This window comes from Dendrobates tinctorius, unplaced genomic scaffold, assembly GCF_039654945.1.
Source record: "Dendrobates tinctorius isolate UK_male_01 unplaced genomic scaffold, ASM3965494v1 ptg000107l, whole genome shotgun sequence".
Lineage (NCBI taxonomy): Eukaryota > Metazoa > Chordata > Amphibia > Anura > Dendrobatidae > Dendrobates > Dendrobates tinctorius.
In genome coordinates this window covers 21,581,771-21,600,384 of record NW_027361775.1, presented here as the reverse complement: position 1 = coordinate 21,600,384, position 18,614 = coordinate 21,581,771, and the positions used below count along the sequence as shown (strand labels likewise).

At 47.0% G+C, this 18,614-nt stretch overlaps 1 protein-coding gene across 3 annotated transcripts in view; it reads left to right on the top strand.

The window, feature by feature from the left end:
* The window catches only part of EIF4G1 (eukaryotic translation initiation factor 4 gamma 1), a 139,007-nt gene that overhangs the window by 87,566 nt on the left and 32,827 nt on the right, over window positions 1-18,614 (top strand). For all 3 annotated transcript variants that reach the window (XM_073589230.1, XM_073589229.1, XM_073589228.1), the window contains 5 exons: window positions 3,783-3,889; window positions 12,992-13,084; window positions 13,317-13,386; window positions 14,770-15,633; window positions 17,165-17,250. In XM_073589230.1, the coding sequence (XP_073445331.1) occupies window positions 3,783-3,889; window positions 12,992-13,084; window positions 13,317-13,386; window positions 14,770-15,633; window positions 17,165-17,250 (1,220 nt within the window). The remainder of the gene's footprint in view (window positions 1-3,782; window positions 3,890-12,991; window positions 13,085-13,316; window positions 13,387-14,769; window positions 15,634-17,164; window positions 17,251-18,614) is intronic.

Here is an 18,614-nt window from a genome sequence, read left to right as displayed (position 1 = left end):
TCCCACCCAGGGACTGCTTTAGGACGTCCCACTGTCTGTGTCCCCAAATGAGGCTTAGGTGAAATAGGGATTTTTGTGTGCTCACCGTAAGATTTTTTTTCTCCGAGCCAGTCATTTGGGGACACAGCACCCACCCTGTTTAGCCTATTGGCTCACTGTAGCTTTCTCAGGTTTTGCCATAGTTATGGTTATTGTTGACTGTTTATGCTCCTACTGCTTTTTTCACCGAACTGGAGAAATCGCATCCAGCGAGAGGGTGTATAGTGCAGGGGAGGAGCTAACTTTTTTCTGGTTTACTTAGTGTCCTCCTAGTGGCAAGCAGCATAACACCCACTGTCTGTGTCCCCCAATGATTGGCTCGGAGAAAAGGATTTTACGGTGAGTGCACAAAAATCCCTATTTTTTTGGGCATCCGTGCAGCCCCTACTGCATCACCACTTTTCAAAATGTTAATAGATTTCTTTCGGAAGTCCACCCAGTCAGGAGACCTTATCATTAGCCATTTTTCCAACAGCCTATCCAACTTCTTCAAGGAAACTGTCTGTTGTAAAAAAAACAAAAAAAAACTATCTTTATCCACCAGATACAAGAGTTATCCCTGAGAGTTAATCTGACAAATCATCTTGCGAGTAATTGACCTTAGACAAGTATGGATCAGAATAGACGTTGTGCAAGACCTTTAGAAGAGTCTGGGTCCTGACCTCCATATTGCCCTCTCCGTCCCTCAATTTATATAGAAAAGCATTTAGATTTCAGGGCTGTTATTTTGAAAAAATGGCAATTAGGTATCCTGGATTGTTTTCCTGGTCTTTCCCCCTTTTGTTCAACTTAGTTTTAACAGACATTATTTCTCTTCATACCCCCCTCAAAAAGGCCTTCATTGCATCCCATACCACGATTAAGTGTGCCAAGCCCAAATTAGTGGAAAAGAATTCCAATAGTTGTTTCCTGACATAGTCAAAAATTTTAGTTAATAATTTTAAGCCAAAATGGATTAAACCTCCACCCTTGAGATCCTAGACCTCATTGGATCCAGCTGTAGCTGAAACCATGGGGGAGAGGGATCTAATAATGACCTAGGACAATATTCTAGATTAACGACCCCTGGGATCATAGAAAGATTTGAAAGTACCAAATCAATTTTTGAGAAGGTTTGATGTTGATGCGGCACAAGAGTAGACCCTTGAGTTAGGAAACCTCTCTCCAGATGTCAGCCAGGCCCACCTCCTTAATCCTTAATAAGGCTGCCAAAAGGGGGACAGAGAATCACTCCTTAATGGAAATTTGTCTTTAAAATGATTAGATATATTAAAGTCTCCCACAATTATTAAAGGGACATCTGGTCATTCTGCCAGTTTCATCATGATTTTTTTTTTGAGCGGGACGGATGGTGGACATATACTATAACAATGGTGCATTCAAAATGAGAGCTTAAGCAACGGACACCTACAAACCTCCCTTCATCATCTTTGAAGGTGCAAATGAATTTAAAGGGAATACTTTTATGCACTTATAAGGCTGGTTTCACACTAGCGTTTTTTAGCGCTGCGCGTCAATGTGCATGCGTCCTGCGCCCCTATCTTTAACATGGGGGCGCATGGTCTAGCGTATGCACGTTTGTATGCGTTTTCGTGCGCATACGTTTTTTGTAGTGCCTGCCAGACGCAACCTGTTGCATTTTTGGTCCGTCCGACCTGTCTCAAAAAACGCTTGCGCACGGAATGCACAAAAAAATCACATTACAGTCTATGGGAACGCAGGCGTGCGCATGTACACGCGCATGCCTGCGTTTAAAATCGCAGGCATTTTAAGAGTTAACATGGCTAGAAACTGGTTAAAACGCATGCGCATAAAAAAGCAAACTCATATGAAACACATGATGCGTTTTTTGCATGCGATTCTATTGCGCACGAAGCGCAGCGCTAAAAAACGCTAGTGTGAAACTAGCCTAAGACTGAAACTCCTACAGTAGTTGGAATAGTAGGAGTGCATGCCAAACCACATCCAGGACCTGTGCATTAAGTGAATAAGATCTTTTGTCATATGCATCTCGTTTTAACGTATTCAAATATTGCTTGTATTTTGGAATTGAGTTAAAATTCCAAAAGAGAAGCAATTAGTCTACTCACACAGCATCTTCTTTGTGGACCAGAAGTTGCTTTTAATCAGGGCTGTGGAGTTTGTGTCCATTTTTGTTCATTTGGAGCCTTTATAAAATAAACTGACTCCCGACTCCTAAAATATAATAAATTGGGTTCAGTAGTTCAGTGCTCTATGTGCTATAATTGTTTTCGTAATTTGGGAAAGTAATGAAATGTCCTATAATTGTCTGTTCTCTTCCTGCTCTAAGGATCTCTGCTTTTAGTTGAGATGAATCTGTGCTGCACTTTATGTACATGCTCAGTAGTGAGCCAGTGCTTTGGAGTTGTAGTTGAAAATTTGTGCTGCACTTAATATACATGCTCAGTAGTGAGGCAGTGCTGTGGAGTTTTAGTTGAGATGAATCTATGCTGCACTTTATGTAAATTGCTCAGTAGTGAGGCAGTGCTGTGGAGTTGTAGCTGAGATGAATCTATGCTGCACTATATGTACATGCTCAGTAGTGAGGCAGTGCTGTGGAGTTGTAGCTGAGATGAATCTATGCTGCACTTTATGTACATGCTCAGTAGTGAGGCAATGCTGTGGAGTTGTAGGTGAGATGAATCTATGCTGCACTTTATGTACATGCTCAGTAGTGACCAGTGCTGTGGAGTCAGAGGTTTGGCTTACTGATTTTACAGCACTGAGTTTTAGTGTAAGCTAATGAGACCCGCATCAATATTCTCATACTTGACCTGAGAAAGTGACTTCTGCTCCACACTACTGTCGGCTGACTAAGCAGACTTGTCTTAGTGTGTGCAGAAGAGAATTAAAACAGTGTTGGGGATGGAAGAAGTTGGGGCAATCAGTAAGTATATTAGCACATGCACAGTCTACAACATGTCTGAAGGGCTAAGAAATGACATTTATGGAGGGAATATTCCTTTAGACAATCATTTTCTCATTCCCCCAATGTGCCATTGAGCAGCACTACTTGAGCTTGTGTTAATCTGACATCCAATAATGATTTTGCTAGAATAGTTTAGGTAATTTTTTGCCTGAGAGTTAATCTCCTCTCCTTTTCCTAATGAGCACACTTCTCCCTGCTTCCTACTTTAGTGAGGGTACTATGCTCCTGAAGATTGACTGTTCCTACCAGTGGTGAGACCTTGTGTCTGTGTCTGGTGTGAGCTGTACTCCATACCTAGGTAACCAGCTACTCAGACTGCAGGGTGGTCGGTAACCTATGAAATTAGCTGCACCCTTTAGTATTTAGAAATCCTCCCTTCCTAGAGAACAGAGAATTTAGAATTGGAGTTAAGTTGCAAACTTGTTTTTAAAAGCACTTTAATTTTAACGATTGAAGAATTCGAGACAACTCCTTTTAAGTTTTTGGTGGCCACCAATTCTGTGTGGTAAGTGCTTTTCCCCTGCGATCTCTCCAGCTGCTTTCTGCACCCCCCCCCCCATTCATGATGTTTATATGGTCGAGCCTTCACTATATTTAGTTCAGTGTGGCTGGGATGTAGAAGGAAGCTTAGTCTTTAAGGGGGAGCGATCCACACATACAGTGACAACTTGCAGATGGGCTTTTCAGGACCTGTCTGAATTGCTATTTGTGGGGTTACATCTGATATGTAATGTACTCGCGAGATTATTGTTCACCTTAAATTTTTTTTTCCTTCCTATTCCCTTTTTTCTAGCTGGAGCGTATTACCCAGCCCAGCAGCAGTTTCCTCCTGGGGTACCAGGAACGCAAGTAATGATAAACCAGCAACAAGCGATTCCCCCCAAAAGAGAGAGGAAGACGGTGAGTGTGAAGGGTCTCTGAGCTTTATGGGCAAACACTTTTTTTTTTTTTTTTTTTTTTCTTTTTCTCGCAGATGCTACTTGTTAATGTACATGGGCACATTAGTGGCAGAGCTATGTGTGTATTACATATTTTGCAATCCCTGCTAAGTAAGCTTAGTTCTCCTGAAGACTATTGTAAGCGAAAGTCATCCTACTAAACGCATGTGTTTGGGGTTTTGCAGATCCCCAAATGTGACCGCATCGTGTATTTCTGAAACGTGCCCCCTTACAGTTTAGATGAACATTCGTGAACCCACTAATATCTACAAGGGCATCCCCCCAGCGGAGGAGTGGGGAGGGGGGTGGCAGAAGGAATCGGTGCGCCCAATTTCAAACTGCCGATCCTTTGAGATAAGCCGATACCTCTGTTTAGTAGCAGCTCTCGTAGGGACCACAGGGGTGCTCAGTCAGCTTGAGCATTCAAGTGTATGAGGAGCTGGCTGTCAACCAAACTGCTTGGGGGGCTTGTGTTTCCTTTACTGTTTTTATGGATGGGCTATTTGGGTGTTGATTTAACTGGATGTGGTTTAAACAATATATAAATGTATATTGCAGAATAGCAGAGAATGTTATCGGCTAAACTGCTATTAAAGTCAGGTGACTTGTAATGTAGTGATTGTGACTACATTATTTCTGCTATGAAGGTTGCAGAAGAGCAGAATCCCTAATGTATTGCTTCTCCAATCCTTGGAGTTACGTATAAGACTGCACACTCAGCCTGTTCATGCCTGTCATGGGTACAGATAATGCAGATCTTTGCTCGAGCTTAAAAAATAGACCGATTTTACTCCGAATTGTAATAGAACCAGGGTGAAAAATGTGTTTTTCAGTAAAAGTGTCACATTGTCATGACCTGTAAAAAAAAAAAAAAAAAAAAAAAGGGTTTCTCGTTCGCCTTATTGGGGGACACAGAAACCATGGGGTGTATGCTGCTGCCACTAGGAGGCTGACACTATGCAAAAAAAGGTTAGCTCCTCCTCCGCAGTGTACACCCCACCGACCGTCAGGGATTTCCTCAGTTTAGCTTGGTGTCAGTAGGAGGTGGACACGGGTCTTTCATTAGACCCTTATCTACCTCGTCGTGCGTCGTTCCTTTACAGGTTCTACGGAGGGATACAGAGTGAACAGTCACATCTGTACTCCCACATGGAGTCTGCGAGTACGGCGTGTATTGCCACCCCGTATCCTTGCAGTTCTCCGCGACAGGACCAGCAGCCCAGACGGACGCCGACACCAAGACGTGCCAGCGACTCCAGGGGTCCTTGTCGCCAGTCTCCCACCCACTCACCTACCAGAGCCTGTCGGTTGGAGGAGACACAGGAGCTCTTCAATCCAGGTAATGGATCGGGGATGGGTGAGTATGGCCTTTTTTATTTTACCTGGCTGCCCATTCCCGACGGACAGGGGGTCCTCTTCATTGGCACAGGGATGAGGGCGCTGCGGTTCTCCGCAGCCACCCTACGGGCACATCATCCTTATATTGCTGCTCTCCGCTCTTCCCCTTCCCTCCCCCCTTTCTGGGGACAGAGAGCACAGGGCCTCTCCCTCCCCTTCTTCCATGCTGGGAAGCTGCTTCCAGCGGCGGCGTCCTTGTCCCGACCTCCGCGCCGACCCCCTGCTGACAGGCGGCCGCCGCAACTAATTTAGGCCCCGGCTTCTGTTCGGGCCTACCGCAGCGTCGCGGCCACGCCCCCCGCCCCTTTCTTCTAAGCGGGCTTTTCTCCCGCTCTCCCCAGGCCCTCCCCCCGCCTTTCCTTCTCCTGCTCAGCCTGTTATGGCCAGAGGGCAGCGATTGGGTAACCCCGCGGCGAGCTCCGCCCTTCCCCTTCTCCTGGACGCTCGCTTCTCTACAGGCAGGCACCATCTTCACAGCCTGTCAGCCGGACGCACATCTCCGGATATCCAGCAGCCTGTGCTTTGGGGACACCGGTCCGTGAGTAGCTCTGCACTGCAGACTGACCCTTCTCCGCCTTCTGTCCCCCAACCTTCCGGCACTACCTCAGGTTTTCATTATGTCTAACTCGAAATCTGATCATACTCGCTCTATGGCCCTCCCCTGCACCCTAGTCAAGTTCTTTGCATGTTCTTCGTGCAATCGCAAACTTACCTCAGGTCAGTCCTCTCCCCTCTGTCTGGATTGTAGCAATCCAATTCAGTCGGACGCCGCCCAGGAGCCATCTACGGCCCCAGGTGAGAGTGAACCCCCCATGCCTGGCTGGGCCTCCTCTCTATCTCAATCAGTGGCAGACCTCACCAAGGTGTCTCAATCCCTAGTTGCCGTTCTGGATAAGTTGCCCCTGGACACTTCGGCAGGGCCCAGCAGGTCCCAAGAGATTCCATCTGAGTCAGCCAGCGTTAGTCGCAAACGACCCAGGCGACATCCCCAGCCGGAATCCTCTCCTAGCCCCATCTCACCGCATAGCCCGTCTCAGCAACCTCCCTCTCGGGCCTCCTCTCCCAAGTCAGGTGAAGCGTTTTCGGACAGGTCATCTGAGGGGATTTTAGAGCTGGATTCAGACCAGGATGCGAACATGAAGGTCACAGTGCAGAACCTCATTGCAGTGATCCATCGTACCTTCGATATTGCTGAATCCCCTGTGAAATCCTCAGATCAGGAGGTTTCATTCAGACGGGCAGAAACTCCCTCCAGGGTATTTCCTTTCCATTCCGAGTTTGGAAAGATTTTTACCAGGGAAAGAGAAGATCCGACCAGACGCTTTCAAAGAGGGAAGCGTCTCGGCGTACTCTTATCCGTTTGCGAAGGAGCTCACGGACAACTGGTCTGCTTCTCCCTCGGTGGATCCGCCCGTGTCCAGGCTTTCCAATAACACGGTTCTCCCGCTTTCAGGCGTGGCGTCCCTAAAAGATTCTAATGACAGGATTATAGAATCCCTGGCAAAGTCTGCTTTCGAAGCGGCTTCAGCGGCGGTATGTCCAATCTTTGCTTCATCCTGGGCAGCAAAAGCCATAGCGATGTGGGCAGACGACCTCCGTCAGGGCATCCTAGATAAGGCGCAACCGGAGCGTTTGACCGATCTCGCCAATCAGATCTCCCATGCGGGAGACTGTCTTCTTTCCGCTTCCTTGGATGCAGCATCCTGCGCAGTTCAGGCGTCAAGCAACGTAGTTGCAATTCGACGTACTATTTGGCTAAAGGCCTGGCAAGCGGACTTGTCTTCTAAAAAGTCCCTCACTAACCTGCCTTTTCAAGGGGTGCGCCTTTTTGGGTCCCAATTGGACCAGATTATTAAGGACGCCACCGGAGGCACGAGTTCACTCCTCCCTCAGTCCAAGCCTCGCAGACCTCCACTAAGGCGTCAGTTTCGACCCTTTCGGACTTTCCGCCGTTTCAATACGGCGGACAACTCCTCCAATCAACAGAGACCGCAGGCACGCCAGGATAGGAAGAAAGTTTCTTTCAGACCCACTCCTTCCTGGCGATCCCACTCTTCCCAGGGCAGACCGTCCAGATCTACATCAGCATGACTATCGTCGGGCACCCGAGGGGCCCTTCCAATTGGGAGGTCGACTTCTTTTCTTCAGAGAAGTTTGGCTGGCCTCCGTAGAGGACGCTTGGGTCAGGGAGGTCGTATCCTCAGGATACAAGATAGAGTTCGTGTCTCTTCCACGGGATCTTTTCTTCGAATCCCGGCCTCCAAAAGATCCAGCCTTGATCCCGGGGTTCTCTACGGCTATCGCCTCTCTTCTCAGTTCTGGAGTGATTGTGCCCGTTCCCGAATCGGAGCGCTTCACAGGGTTTTATTCGAACCTGTTTGTAGTGCCGAAAAAAGACTGCGCAGTTCGTCCCATCTTGGATCTCAAGCTGCTCAACAAGAGAGTCCGCCTTCGCCACTTCCGAATGGAGTCGCTTCGCTCGGTCATCGCTTCCATGGAGGAGCAGGAATTCATGTGCTCAATAGACATCCAAGATGCCTATTTACATGTTCCAATCTTCTCCGGACATCAGAAGTGTCTGCGTTTTGCGATTCGGCAGCACCATTACCAATTCGTCGCACTGCCCTTCGGTCTCGCCACCGCTCCCAGAGTCTTCACGAAGATCATGGCTGCGTTGATGGCTTTGTTGAGAGTCAGAGGTCTCGCTCTTTTTCCGTACCTCGACGATATTCTGATCAAAGCTCCCTCATTTCAACAGGCTCACCAAAGTTTGTTAATCGTCCTGGACACTCTTTCCAATTTCGGGTGGATCGTCAACAGGAGAAAGTCCTGTCTGGTTCCTACCCAACGTTTGGTCTTTCTAGGCCTACTGTTCGACACTCGTCGGTCAAGGGTCTTTCTCCCTCAAGAGAAGATCCTTTTCCTGCAGCAGGAGGTACGATCGCTGCAGATCACACGATCCCCGTCCCTCCATACAGCCATGAGGGTCCTGGGAAAGATGGTGGCGGCGATAGAGGCGGTTCCCTTTGCCCAATTTCACGCCAGACCTCTCCAGCAGGCCATTCAGTCGAGATGGAACAGGTCGCCTCTGTACCTGGATCGCCCTGTCCATCTTTCATGCCGGATCAAGCGGTCTCTCAACTGGTGGTTGACGTCACCTCTCATCCTATCGGGTCGATCCTTCCTTCCCATTCACTGGCAGATAGTAACCACAGATGCCAGTCTCCTCGGCTGGGGTGCAGTGTTCCGCAACCACACTGTTCAGGGTCGATGGTCGGATCGGGAATCAGCACTACCGATCAACGTTCTAGAGATTCGAGCGATCCATCTGGCTCTCGTTCACTGGGAGGCGCTTCTCAAGGGACTGCCTGTTCGGGTTCAGACAGACAATGCCACAGCGGTGGCATATGTCAACCGCCAAGGGGGAACACGGAGTGTCTCAGCCCTGGCGGAGGTGTCCAAAATTCTTCTTTGGGCGGAGATTTCCGTTCCGGCAATTTACGCGGTCCACATCCCCGGCGTAGACAACTGGGCCGCCGATTTTCTCAGCCGCGAGGGTCTCGCGGCGGGAGAGTGGTCCCTACATCCGGAGGTGTTTCATCGGCTCAGCCTTCGGTGGGGAACCCCGGATGTAGATCTCATGGCGTCTCGCCTCAACAGGAAAGTCCCACAATTCGTGTCCAGGTCTCGGGACCCTCTGGCAGTGGGCGCCGACGCCCTGGCCGTTCCTTGGTCCCAGTTCGATCTTCCCTACCTGTTCCCTCCTCTGCCTCTTCTTCCCAAGCTGTTGAGGAAGATCAAGGCAGAAGGAATTCCAGTCATTCTCATCGCCCCGAATTGGCCCAGAATGTCTTGGTTCGCGGACATTGTCAATCTTCTCGCGGACGCTCCCTGGAAGCTTCCGGACAGAGCAGATCTGCTGTCCCAAGGTCCGATTTGCCACCCCAATTCTCGGCCGCTCAATTTAACGGCGTGGCTGTTGAGACCGAGGTTTTGAAACGAGCTGGATTTGCCGACCAAGTAATTCAGACTATGATCCGAGCCAGAATGCCATCATCTTCCAAGATCTACTACCGTACTTGGAAGGCCTATTTCACTTGGTGTGAGACCAATGACATCGCGCCCATGTACTTTTCGCTCCCTTCAGTCCTAGACTTTCTCCAGGCAGGATTGGAAGCGGGGCTTGCCCTCAGTTCCTTGAAGGGGCAAGTTTTGGCGCTGTCCATTTTCTTTCAGAGAACGTTGGCTTCCCGTCCTCAAGTCAAGACCTTTCTTCAGGGCGTGGCTCACACGGTTCCGCCGTACAGGGCGCCCGTGGATCCATGGGATCTTAATCTGGTTCTTGAGGTTCTGCAAGGTTCTCCATTTGAACCTCTCAGGGAAGTTTCCCTTTCTCTTCTTTCTTGGAAGGTGGCCTTTCTGGTGGCAATCACCTCCGTCCGGCGCGTGTCGGAATTGGCAGCTTTTTCTTGCCGCTCTCCCTTTCTGGTGCTTCACCAGGATAAGGTAGTTCTGCGGCCTCCGCCCTCCTTCCTTCCGAAGGTGGTGTCCTCGTTTGACCTCAATGAGGATATCGTGCTACCATCCTTCTGTCCGAGTCCAACTCATCCCCGAGAGCGGTCTTTGAACAAGCTGGACCTGGTTAGGACAATAAGAGTCTATCTGTCTAGGACGGCTTCCTTGCGAAAGACAGAGTCTCTTTTCATTATTCCAGATGGGGCGCGGAAAGGTCACTCGGCGTCAAAGGCCACTATTGCTCGCTGGATCAGATCGGCAATTTTGGAAGCCTACCGAGTTAAGCGTCGCGGAGCCCCTCCGGGGATCAGGGCCCACTCTACTCGGGCGGTGGGTGCCTCCTGGACGGTACGCCACAGAGCTTCCGCGCTGCAGCTTTGCAAAGCTGCAACATGGTCATCGGTTCACACGTTTGTGAAATTCTACAGAGTCCACACCTACGCTTCGGCGGACGCCAGCCTAGGTATAAGGATTCTGCAGGCCGCGGTGGTGAGTCCGCTGGCCTGATGGAAGTTTGTTTCCCACCCCAGGGACTGCTTTTGGACGTCCCATGGTTTCTGTGTCCCCCAATAAGGCGAACGAGAAAACAGGATTTTTGGGTTGCTTACCGTAAAATCTGTTTCTCGGAGCCTTCATTGGGGGACACAGCACCCTCCCATGTTCTACAGCTCCTGTTCTTACTTTGGTTGAATGGTTACAGTTGAGTTGTTTGTTCTGTTTTCAATCTATTCTGTTACTTCTCCTACTGCTTTCTCACTAACTGAGGAAATCCCTGCCGGTCGGTGGGGTGTACACTGCGGAGGAGGAGCTAACCTTTTTTTGCATAGTGTCAGCCTCCTAGTGGCAGCAGCATACACCCCATGGTTTCTGTGTCCCCCAATGAATGCTCCGAGAAACAGATTTTACGGTAAGCAACCCAAAAATCCTGTTTTTCCCACTATCCATGGTTGGGTAATAAATGAATAGTAGTCAAACTCATTTAAAGGGGCTATTTCCTTCTGAGACGTGTGGTTTCATTTAATTCAGTACTGTGGTATTGCACTATATTGTAGAAGTGATAGTTGAAGGCTTGACTGTTCTTCCCGGCTGTGGAGCTCAACGTGTTGGCATCAGGCAGATTCAGAATTCTATTAACCTGGCAAATTAACCCATAGCTACAGGTTAATCGCCTTTAAACATATTTGGCATTGCCATATCCATAAAAATATAAAATAATTATCTAGTGTATTTAAAAAAAAAAAAAAAATGTACCCCAGACTTGTATGAATAAAAATCATTAACTTTGTCTCGACACGCAAATAACAAGCTTCATCTGAGCTCCAGTAGCAGAAAATTAAAAAATGTTATGGGTCTCAAAGTTGCGGCTCATAGAAAAAATTGTTTTTTTCTTATGCGAAATTTTTGTATCACATAAGTAAAATAACAAAAAATTGATGCAAGTTTGGAGTCTCCTTAATCGGACTAATCTGAATGGTCACTTTTACTGCACCATGAATGCCATAAAACATAATCTAGCAAACAATTTCGGAATCATAAATTTTTTGCTCACAATTTCATCTCGCTGACCATTTACGCTTTAGTCCCGTTTATCATTAAATTGTTTGCTAAAATTAATAAGGTCAAAACTCAGTCTCAATGAGAACATTATAACGTTTTGGGTCTTGGAATATGGTGAGGAGAGAAAAAAAAACTGAAAATCCCCTGGGCAATAATGTGTTAAACTGGTATCAGGTTCTCATTAGGTAGAAGCAGGAGGCTGAGGGGCATGCTGCATGTACCCCGTCTTTATAGTGATGTTGATGTACTGATGTGAAACAAAGCGTTCTTTCTTTCCTTTTAAAGAAGTTGTCCACTACTTGGACAACGTGTCATACCCCACGCTTGGTCCTGATTAAAATAAAAAAAGCCTATACTCTCTTCCCGTGCCGACGCCGTTCCTGCAGTGTAGGCGCTTGCTCTCCCCAAGGCTTCCGTATAGTTTTTGTGACGTGACCCTGGCATCCAATCAGCGCTGGCGTCACTGTCCCCAACTTCATACAGATTGAACTTGAAGAGGAAGACAGATCAGCTGCAGCCCGAACTTCCTCATCATGTTCAATTTGTCCGAAGACTGGGGGGAAAGTGACGCCAGCGCTGGTTAGGCGCCAGGGTTACGTGTCACATCAATCGCATGGGAGCCCCGGGGAGAGCGAGTGCTGGCACCGCAGGAACAGCTTCGGCATGGGAGGCGAGTATAGGATTTTATATTATATCAGGGTTAAGCTTGGGGTATAGTATTTAATGTTCTTCCAGTTGTGGAGGTATAAATGGATCATAGATACCAGGTTAATGACATAACACTGCTAGACGCTGGAGTCGGGCTGAATTACATTATGGTGACACATTGCAGACTGTTCAGACGACGAGATTGGTGACATTAGCTGGCTTGGTGTGGCCTTCCCCAGCATTTCTTAGACTTGTAAAGGTGATCTCCAAATAATTACTAAGGACGGAGGAATTTACAAGGAAAAGTCACAGTAATTACAGCAGATACTCCGCCTCATAGCATCTCCGAGATGATCACAGAGGTCTGCCAGCTCGGGTATCGGTGAGGTCCATGTACTCTTCTGTGCTTCTAGCCTCTTACTTCCAGTGCGGCCACATTTCTAGACCTTTCACAATGTCTATTTCCCTTAATACTTCTTCTTTTGGCCGGTTTTCAGCTACGTTTATATAGGCTGTAGCATGTCCTACCTCCCTGACCTGTAGATCCCGTCATCTGTGTACTGGTACAAAGCGTGACTGGGTGACGCAACTATAACTGCACAGTCTGGGTCTGTTTGCCCTTCGCTCTCTGCTGCCCTGAGGTTGGGTTCTGGCCGTTCTCCAGAGAAGGCTTGGCTCTCCTTCATTTCCCTTACAACATGTTGCAATATTTTCTCTCCACGTGGCTGTTGCTGGGTCACGGAAGATTTTTGTTTTTTTTTTTTTTTTTATTCCGATGCATGACCCTTAACCTGTTCTGTTTTAAAAGCCATGTTTTTCAGTGACACAGCTAAAAGAAAAAAAAAGTAATCTATCTTGTAAATATCAGAGTTCTCTAGGTGTCCTGAATTAGAATGCAGTATTGTAAAGCTTGTGGGCTGTAATGGAAATTTTATTTCTGAATCAGATAAGGATTAGAGATCCCAACCAAGGTGGAAAAGACGTCACTGATGAGATTTTATCAGGAGGACGGACCTCTTCGACCCCCACACCTCCACAGGTAATTTAACTTATTCCCAAAAGACTCACTACTTTGCTCTGCATCCTTTCCAATGGTTTGGCCTTCGGAAGACAAATTTTAGGTCTAGCCATTGTGAAACTTTGGGTGTTGGGGCCTCTTGGATGATAAATGCTTGTGCACGCTGGCATCCTGATGCACTGTGACAAATACTACACCCTAAACTATTAAAGGCAGTACAAATGGTAATTGCTTTTTTATTTCTTCCTTTTAGTCTGCAGCGGGAGGCTCTGAGGTGCAGGCGAATGGAGAGAGCATCCATGTGCCTGTTGTAGTACGCCCAGGTAAACCCAAAATTTAAGTATCCTACTATTTACCCAGATAGGTGCGCTTATTTATTTATTTTTTGTGTGTATCTTCGGATAAAACAAACATTTCCTGCATTGTAATATAGGCAGTGTTGGTCATGCTTCAGTGCGGTTTGACTCGTATTTGCTATGACATTCAAGACGTAATTTACCGATTTAAAACGGTTTGAGGACTTTTTTTCTTAAAATGCATGTATTTTAGCTAAAAAATCATTTTCTTCTGCTTTCTGTGGATTGAGAATCGTCCTGTTCATTCCGACAGTCCAATGGGATAGTTCTTTAGCCGATTAATGTTCACAGACCACATTATTGCTGAATGTGCAGGCAATATAAGGCAAAACAGTGCAAATTTTTACTTGAAAACGCAGTTCAAACGTTTTTTTTTTTTAAATGGCCTCCAGAAGTGGCTATCACTCTTATCCATCTTCCTTTTAGGTTTTGGTTGTTTAGCAATCAGCTGTTACATTGTAGGTGTGATTGGCATAGTGTGATTACAATGCTCAATTTGCAACAACAAGCCTACGTGCATGTCGTGCCATTAATAAACCTATTGTTTCCACAATTTATTAATTACTACTTAGCTCCACTAAACCATTTGAAAAATCAAACATTGCTAAAAAGTTGTAAAATGCGCCAGATTTTTGGTTGCAAATGTTTCAGCATGCCACTCTTCCGGATTACAATGTCAGATATTTATGCCATAGACAAGATTTTCATAGGCTGCTTGTCTCCGATCAGAATAGCAGGGTTTTGGATGCAGTGCGTTTTTGCTGTGTTCAAAACGCATTGTACAGAAAACCCATGCTCACTGTGCTTCTATTTAACACTGCGTATACTTGCCTGCGGTGTGGGATAACGAGCCACAGCATGTTAATTTCGGCAGCAGAGACTCTAGTCTCCACTGCATGGTGTCCCCATAGCCAGTCATTAGATGCGTTAAAGCCGTATAGTTCACTAAGAACATGCGACTTTGACTGGGTGATTAGAACGTAGTGTTTCGGAGGCAGTGAAAATACACTGCTATTCCTGATTGTTGGCATGTAGCCTAAACACTCCAATGGAGAGATCATTAACTTCAGTGCATGGATACTGCCCAGTGTACCCACAATATTGCAGTACTGCCAGGATCATAAATGGCCCTCTTCCTGGCAGTGTAACCTTTTTAGATCTTTTGGTCAATAGCAACCACAGCGTTTAAGGTGTTGACAGTGCCATGGCTGAGGATGCCTGTTAGTGTAACTTATTGATGTGTTGGGCTGTGCTTGACTTTTATTAATGACCATACAGGACCTTCTTTCTCTACTCTTCACCTTTAGTATCTTTACTAACCTGCAACCCTTATGTAATCTTTTCATTAAGATGATGGCTCAAAGACCACCCAAGTGCTGACCAAACTATCAGAGAGCCCCTCACCCTCTCCTCCTGCCGAAGCGAATTTGAACATGCCAGTTTGTGAGCAAGACTTGACCCTTGATAACACTATTCCTGAGGTGTCTGTACTTTTGCCGGGGACTCTCAATTCACAGGAAGTGCCCTTGCTAGAAACCCACTCAACTCAGGTATCCATGCTGCCAGAGCCTCCAACCGATATTCAAGAGATCCCAAATCTGGCGGAAGTAAACCTTCTAGTTACAAGTGTTAACCCCATAGATACGGTTACTGAAGCTTCAATCATTCAACCCCAGCCGGAGCCTCTAATTCCAACCCTGACTTTTGTGTCTGAGTCACAGGAATCTCCTTTGCCACAAGAGGAGGGTTCTTGTACCCCTCCAGAGATAGACTTTCACACAGAGGCTGCTCCATCCCAGATTTCTTCAGACTCTTGTCCTATAGATGCAGAAGAACCTGCTACTGAATCTATACAGGAGCAAAGTCCACCAGAGAGCGTTCCAGCTGTAGAGCTCCAAGCTACCAACGGGCTCTCTGAAGAAGCGACCGTGCCTCCTGCAGAGCCAGAACCATCTTCTGTTTGCCATTCTGAGCCCTCCTTAGATTCCCCAATTGCTCAACCAGAAGAGCTTCTAATAAACGGAGAGGGATCACCAGACCCTCAGGAAGCTGAGGCTCAGAATACACTGGAGTCTCATGTTAGTCCCATCACTGAGCCTGAAGAAAAGATAGTTGATCCTACACCTGAAGTGGATGTTCAAAAGGAACCCCCTGCTGAGCCAGAGCCAGTGGCTTCACAGAGTGCAAAGCAGACTTCAGAAGTTCCTGTAGCAGGTAATATATTATTCACATTAATGAAAATGTGGTGTAATTGTTCAGAATATCTTGATAAGGAGAGGGCATAAAGTGGTTTTATCAACTTTATTCATCAGGAGCGCACCAATCCCTAGGCTTCTTGTTTGCCTGGATTGGTGAATGCTGCAGGTCCAAACTGTGTGCGCTCCAGTGCTACAAGTATAGGCTGCGTTACCTTAGCAGAAGTTGAAGAGTGCAAGGATACTGAAGCTGGACCGATCCAGTGATCATGGCTAGCCCCTGGAGCTAGCCATCTGCTTGCAAGCTTTTCCTGACAACCCTTGTAAGCACTGTGTTCCTTGCCTAAGGCTATGTGCACACGTTGCAGATTCACCTGCGTTTTTTCCGCGCGGATCCGCAGGTAAAACCGCTGGTAAAGTGACCTGCGGTTTTCCTGCGGTTTCACACCTCTACTATGTTAAAGGTGTGAAACCGCTGCGGGAACCGCCCAAACAATTGACATGCTGCTGTTTGTAAACCGCAGCAAAACCGCGTGGAAAAAACCGCAGCGTGAGCACAGCGGTTTTGAAAAGCCATAGGGTTACATGGTACTGTACCATGTCTGCGGAACTGCTGCGTTTCCGCAGGGCCAAAACCGCTGCGGAAACACAGAATCCGCAACGTGTGCACATAGCCTAATAAAGCAGCCACTGCTGATAAAAGTGGCGGGTAACCTTGACAATCAGCTGTAGGCAATAGAATTCAAAATCCTTTTGGTCTTGAGAAAGGATTTCTCAAAGTTTCTTTTTAGTTAAGTTTATAATAACACCCTATAAATAATAGCCTTTGTGAAGGTGATTGTATTGCAAGCTTATTAAAATTTCTTTTACTTTGGTGATTTTTTTCCGGTGTATTGTGCTTCTGTCAGATTAGAATTTTCTCGTTCTGCAGTTTCTTAGACATTTTGCAATAAAATTGCTCTCCTCTTTCACAATCTAATTTAATGAACTACTTGCCCAAGGATGACATTACTGTTTTGCGTCCTGCTGCCTCTCCCTCAGTTGGGCATGGCAGTGGAGTACTTAAGGTACTGTCACACTTAGCGATGTACCAGCGATATGACGCGGTCAGGATCGCTGGTACATCGCTAAGTGGTCGCTAGTGAGCTGCCACACAGGCAGATCTCACCAGCGACATCGCTGGGGACGGGGGTCGCTACTTACCTGTCACACCAGGCAATCCTGCGTCCTCCCGCCCGGCTCCACGCTCGTCGCTCCACAGGACGACGAGAAACAGTCCTGGACGTTCTCGCGCGATCAGCGATAACCAGCGGGGGAGCCGGTCGGAGGTAAGTATCAAACACAGCGATATCGCTAGCAATATCGCTATAACGTCACAAGTTATAGTGATATTGCTAGCGATATCGCTTAGTGTGACAGGCCCTTTACACTGCACTCTTGCTCTTATCTACATGCCAGAGCTATAAGCTCTTAACGACATCCTAGGTTGTATTTGTTTTTCTTTGTTTCAATTGCGAAGTTGTTTAAATTCCAGTTTTGTGACCTTTTAGTTGCTGTTTCCGCACCCAAGAAGAGAAGGAAGATCAAGGAATTAAATAAGAAAGAGGCAGGAGATCTGTTGGATGCATTCAAGGAGGTGAGACCAGTGTGCATTTGTATTTATGCAACTTGTCTCTTCAGACTGGAAGAGGACTAGAACTCTAGTGCCACCTATTGGAAGTAGCAATCCTAAAAGTCATTGTTGACCCTTTAACTAGCCTTGTCACATGACTTGGGATAAAAACCAAACCAGAATCTAAATTTGCAGACACTGTGTTTCGGAGTACTGCCCCTCGTCAGTGCAAAGTGTCCCCAAAACAGTGTCTGCAAATTGAGATTCTGTTTTGGTTTTTATCCGAAGTCATGTAACTAAGGCTCGTTAAAGGGTTGACATTGACTTTTAGGATTGCTACTTCCAATAGGTGGCACTAGAGTTCTAGTCCTCTTCCTCTCTGAAGAGACAATTTGCATATTTCCCAGAGGAGTATTGCGGCTTTAAGGCCCTGTGTACACGGTGCGGTTTCTACCTCGGATTTGCCGCTGCGGATCTGCAGTAGAACTGTAGGTGATGTACAGTACCATTATAGCCAATGGAAAAAAAAACGCTGTGCACACGCCGCGGATTTTTCTGCGCGGTTTTTGTGCGGTAAAGAAAAAACAGCATGTGACTACTTTTGTGCAGTTTTGCTGCAGTTTTCCACCTGCTCCATTCTACAAATCCACAGTTGGAAAACCGCACAAAAACCACAGTAAAACAGCGAAAAAACAGGAAGAAATCCGCAGGAAAAATGCAGGTCATTTGACCTGCGGATTTCTTAAAATCCGCACCATGTGCACATAGCCTTAGGGCCCCATCACACATAGCGACGCACCAGAGATCCCGACAACGATATGACCTTGTCAGGATCACTGGTGTGACTACATAATCGCTGGTGAGCTGCCAAAAAGGCAGCTTCACCAGCGATCAGCACCAGCGACACGCGGGTAACAAGCGATGCATGTCGCTTAGTTACCCGCTGTGTATGTTAGAAACCCGATGTTTACCTTGGTTACCAGCGCGCTGGTTTCTAACGTACACATCTGGTTTCTAAGCGCCGATGTTTACCTTGGTTACCAGGCTCCAGCTTGCTGATCGCACGCAGCAATGCGTACTGGCCAACGGGAGACCAACGATCAAAAAAAATGTCCAGGGCGTTCGAGGACGATCAGCGATACCCGGCAGGGGGGCCGGTAGCTGATAAGTGTCACCGCGATGTCGCTGGTGAGATCACTGTTGCGTCACAAAACTTGTGACTCAGCAGCGATCTCACTAGCGAGATCGCGGTGTCTGACGGGGGGGCTTAAGTCTCATGTCGGCATGCTTAGCATGTCAATGTCCGCAAGGATAAATTATACTTCTTGGACATTTTTATTTAAAAATCCTATTTCACCAAAAGGAATGTTTGATGATTGGTTGCAGTG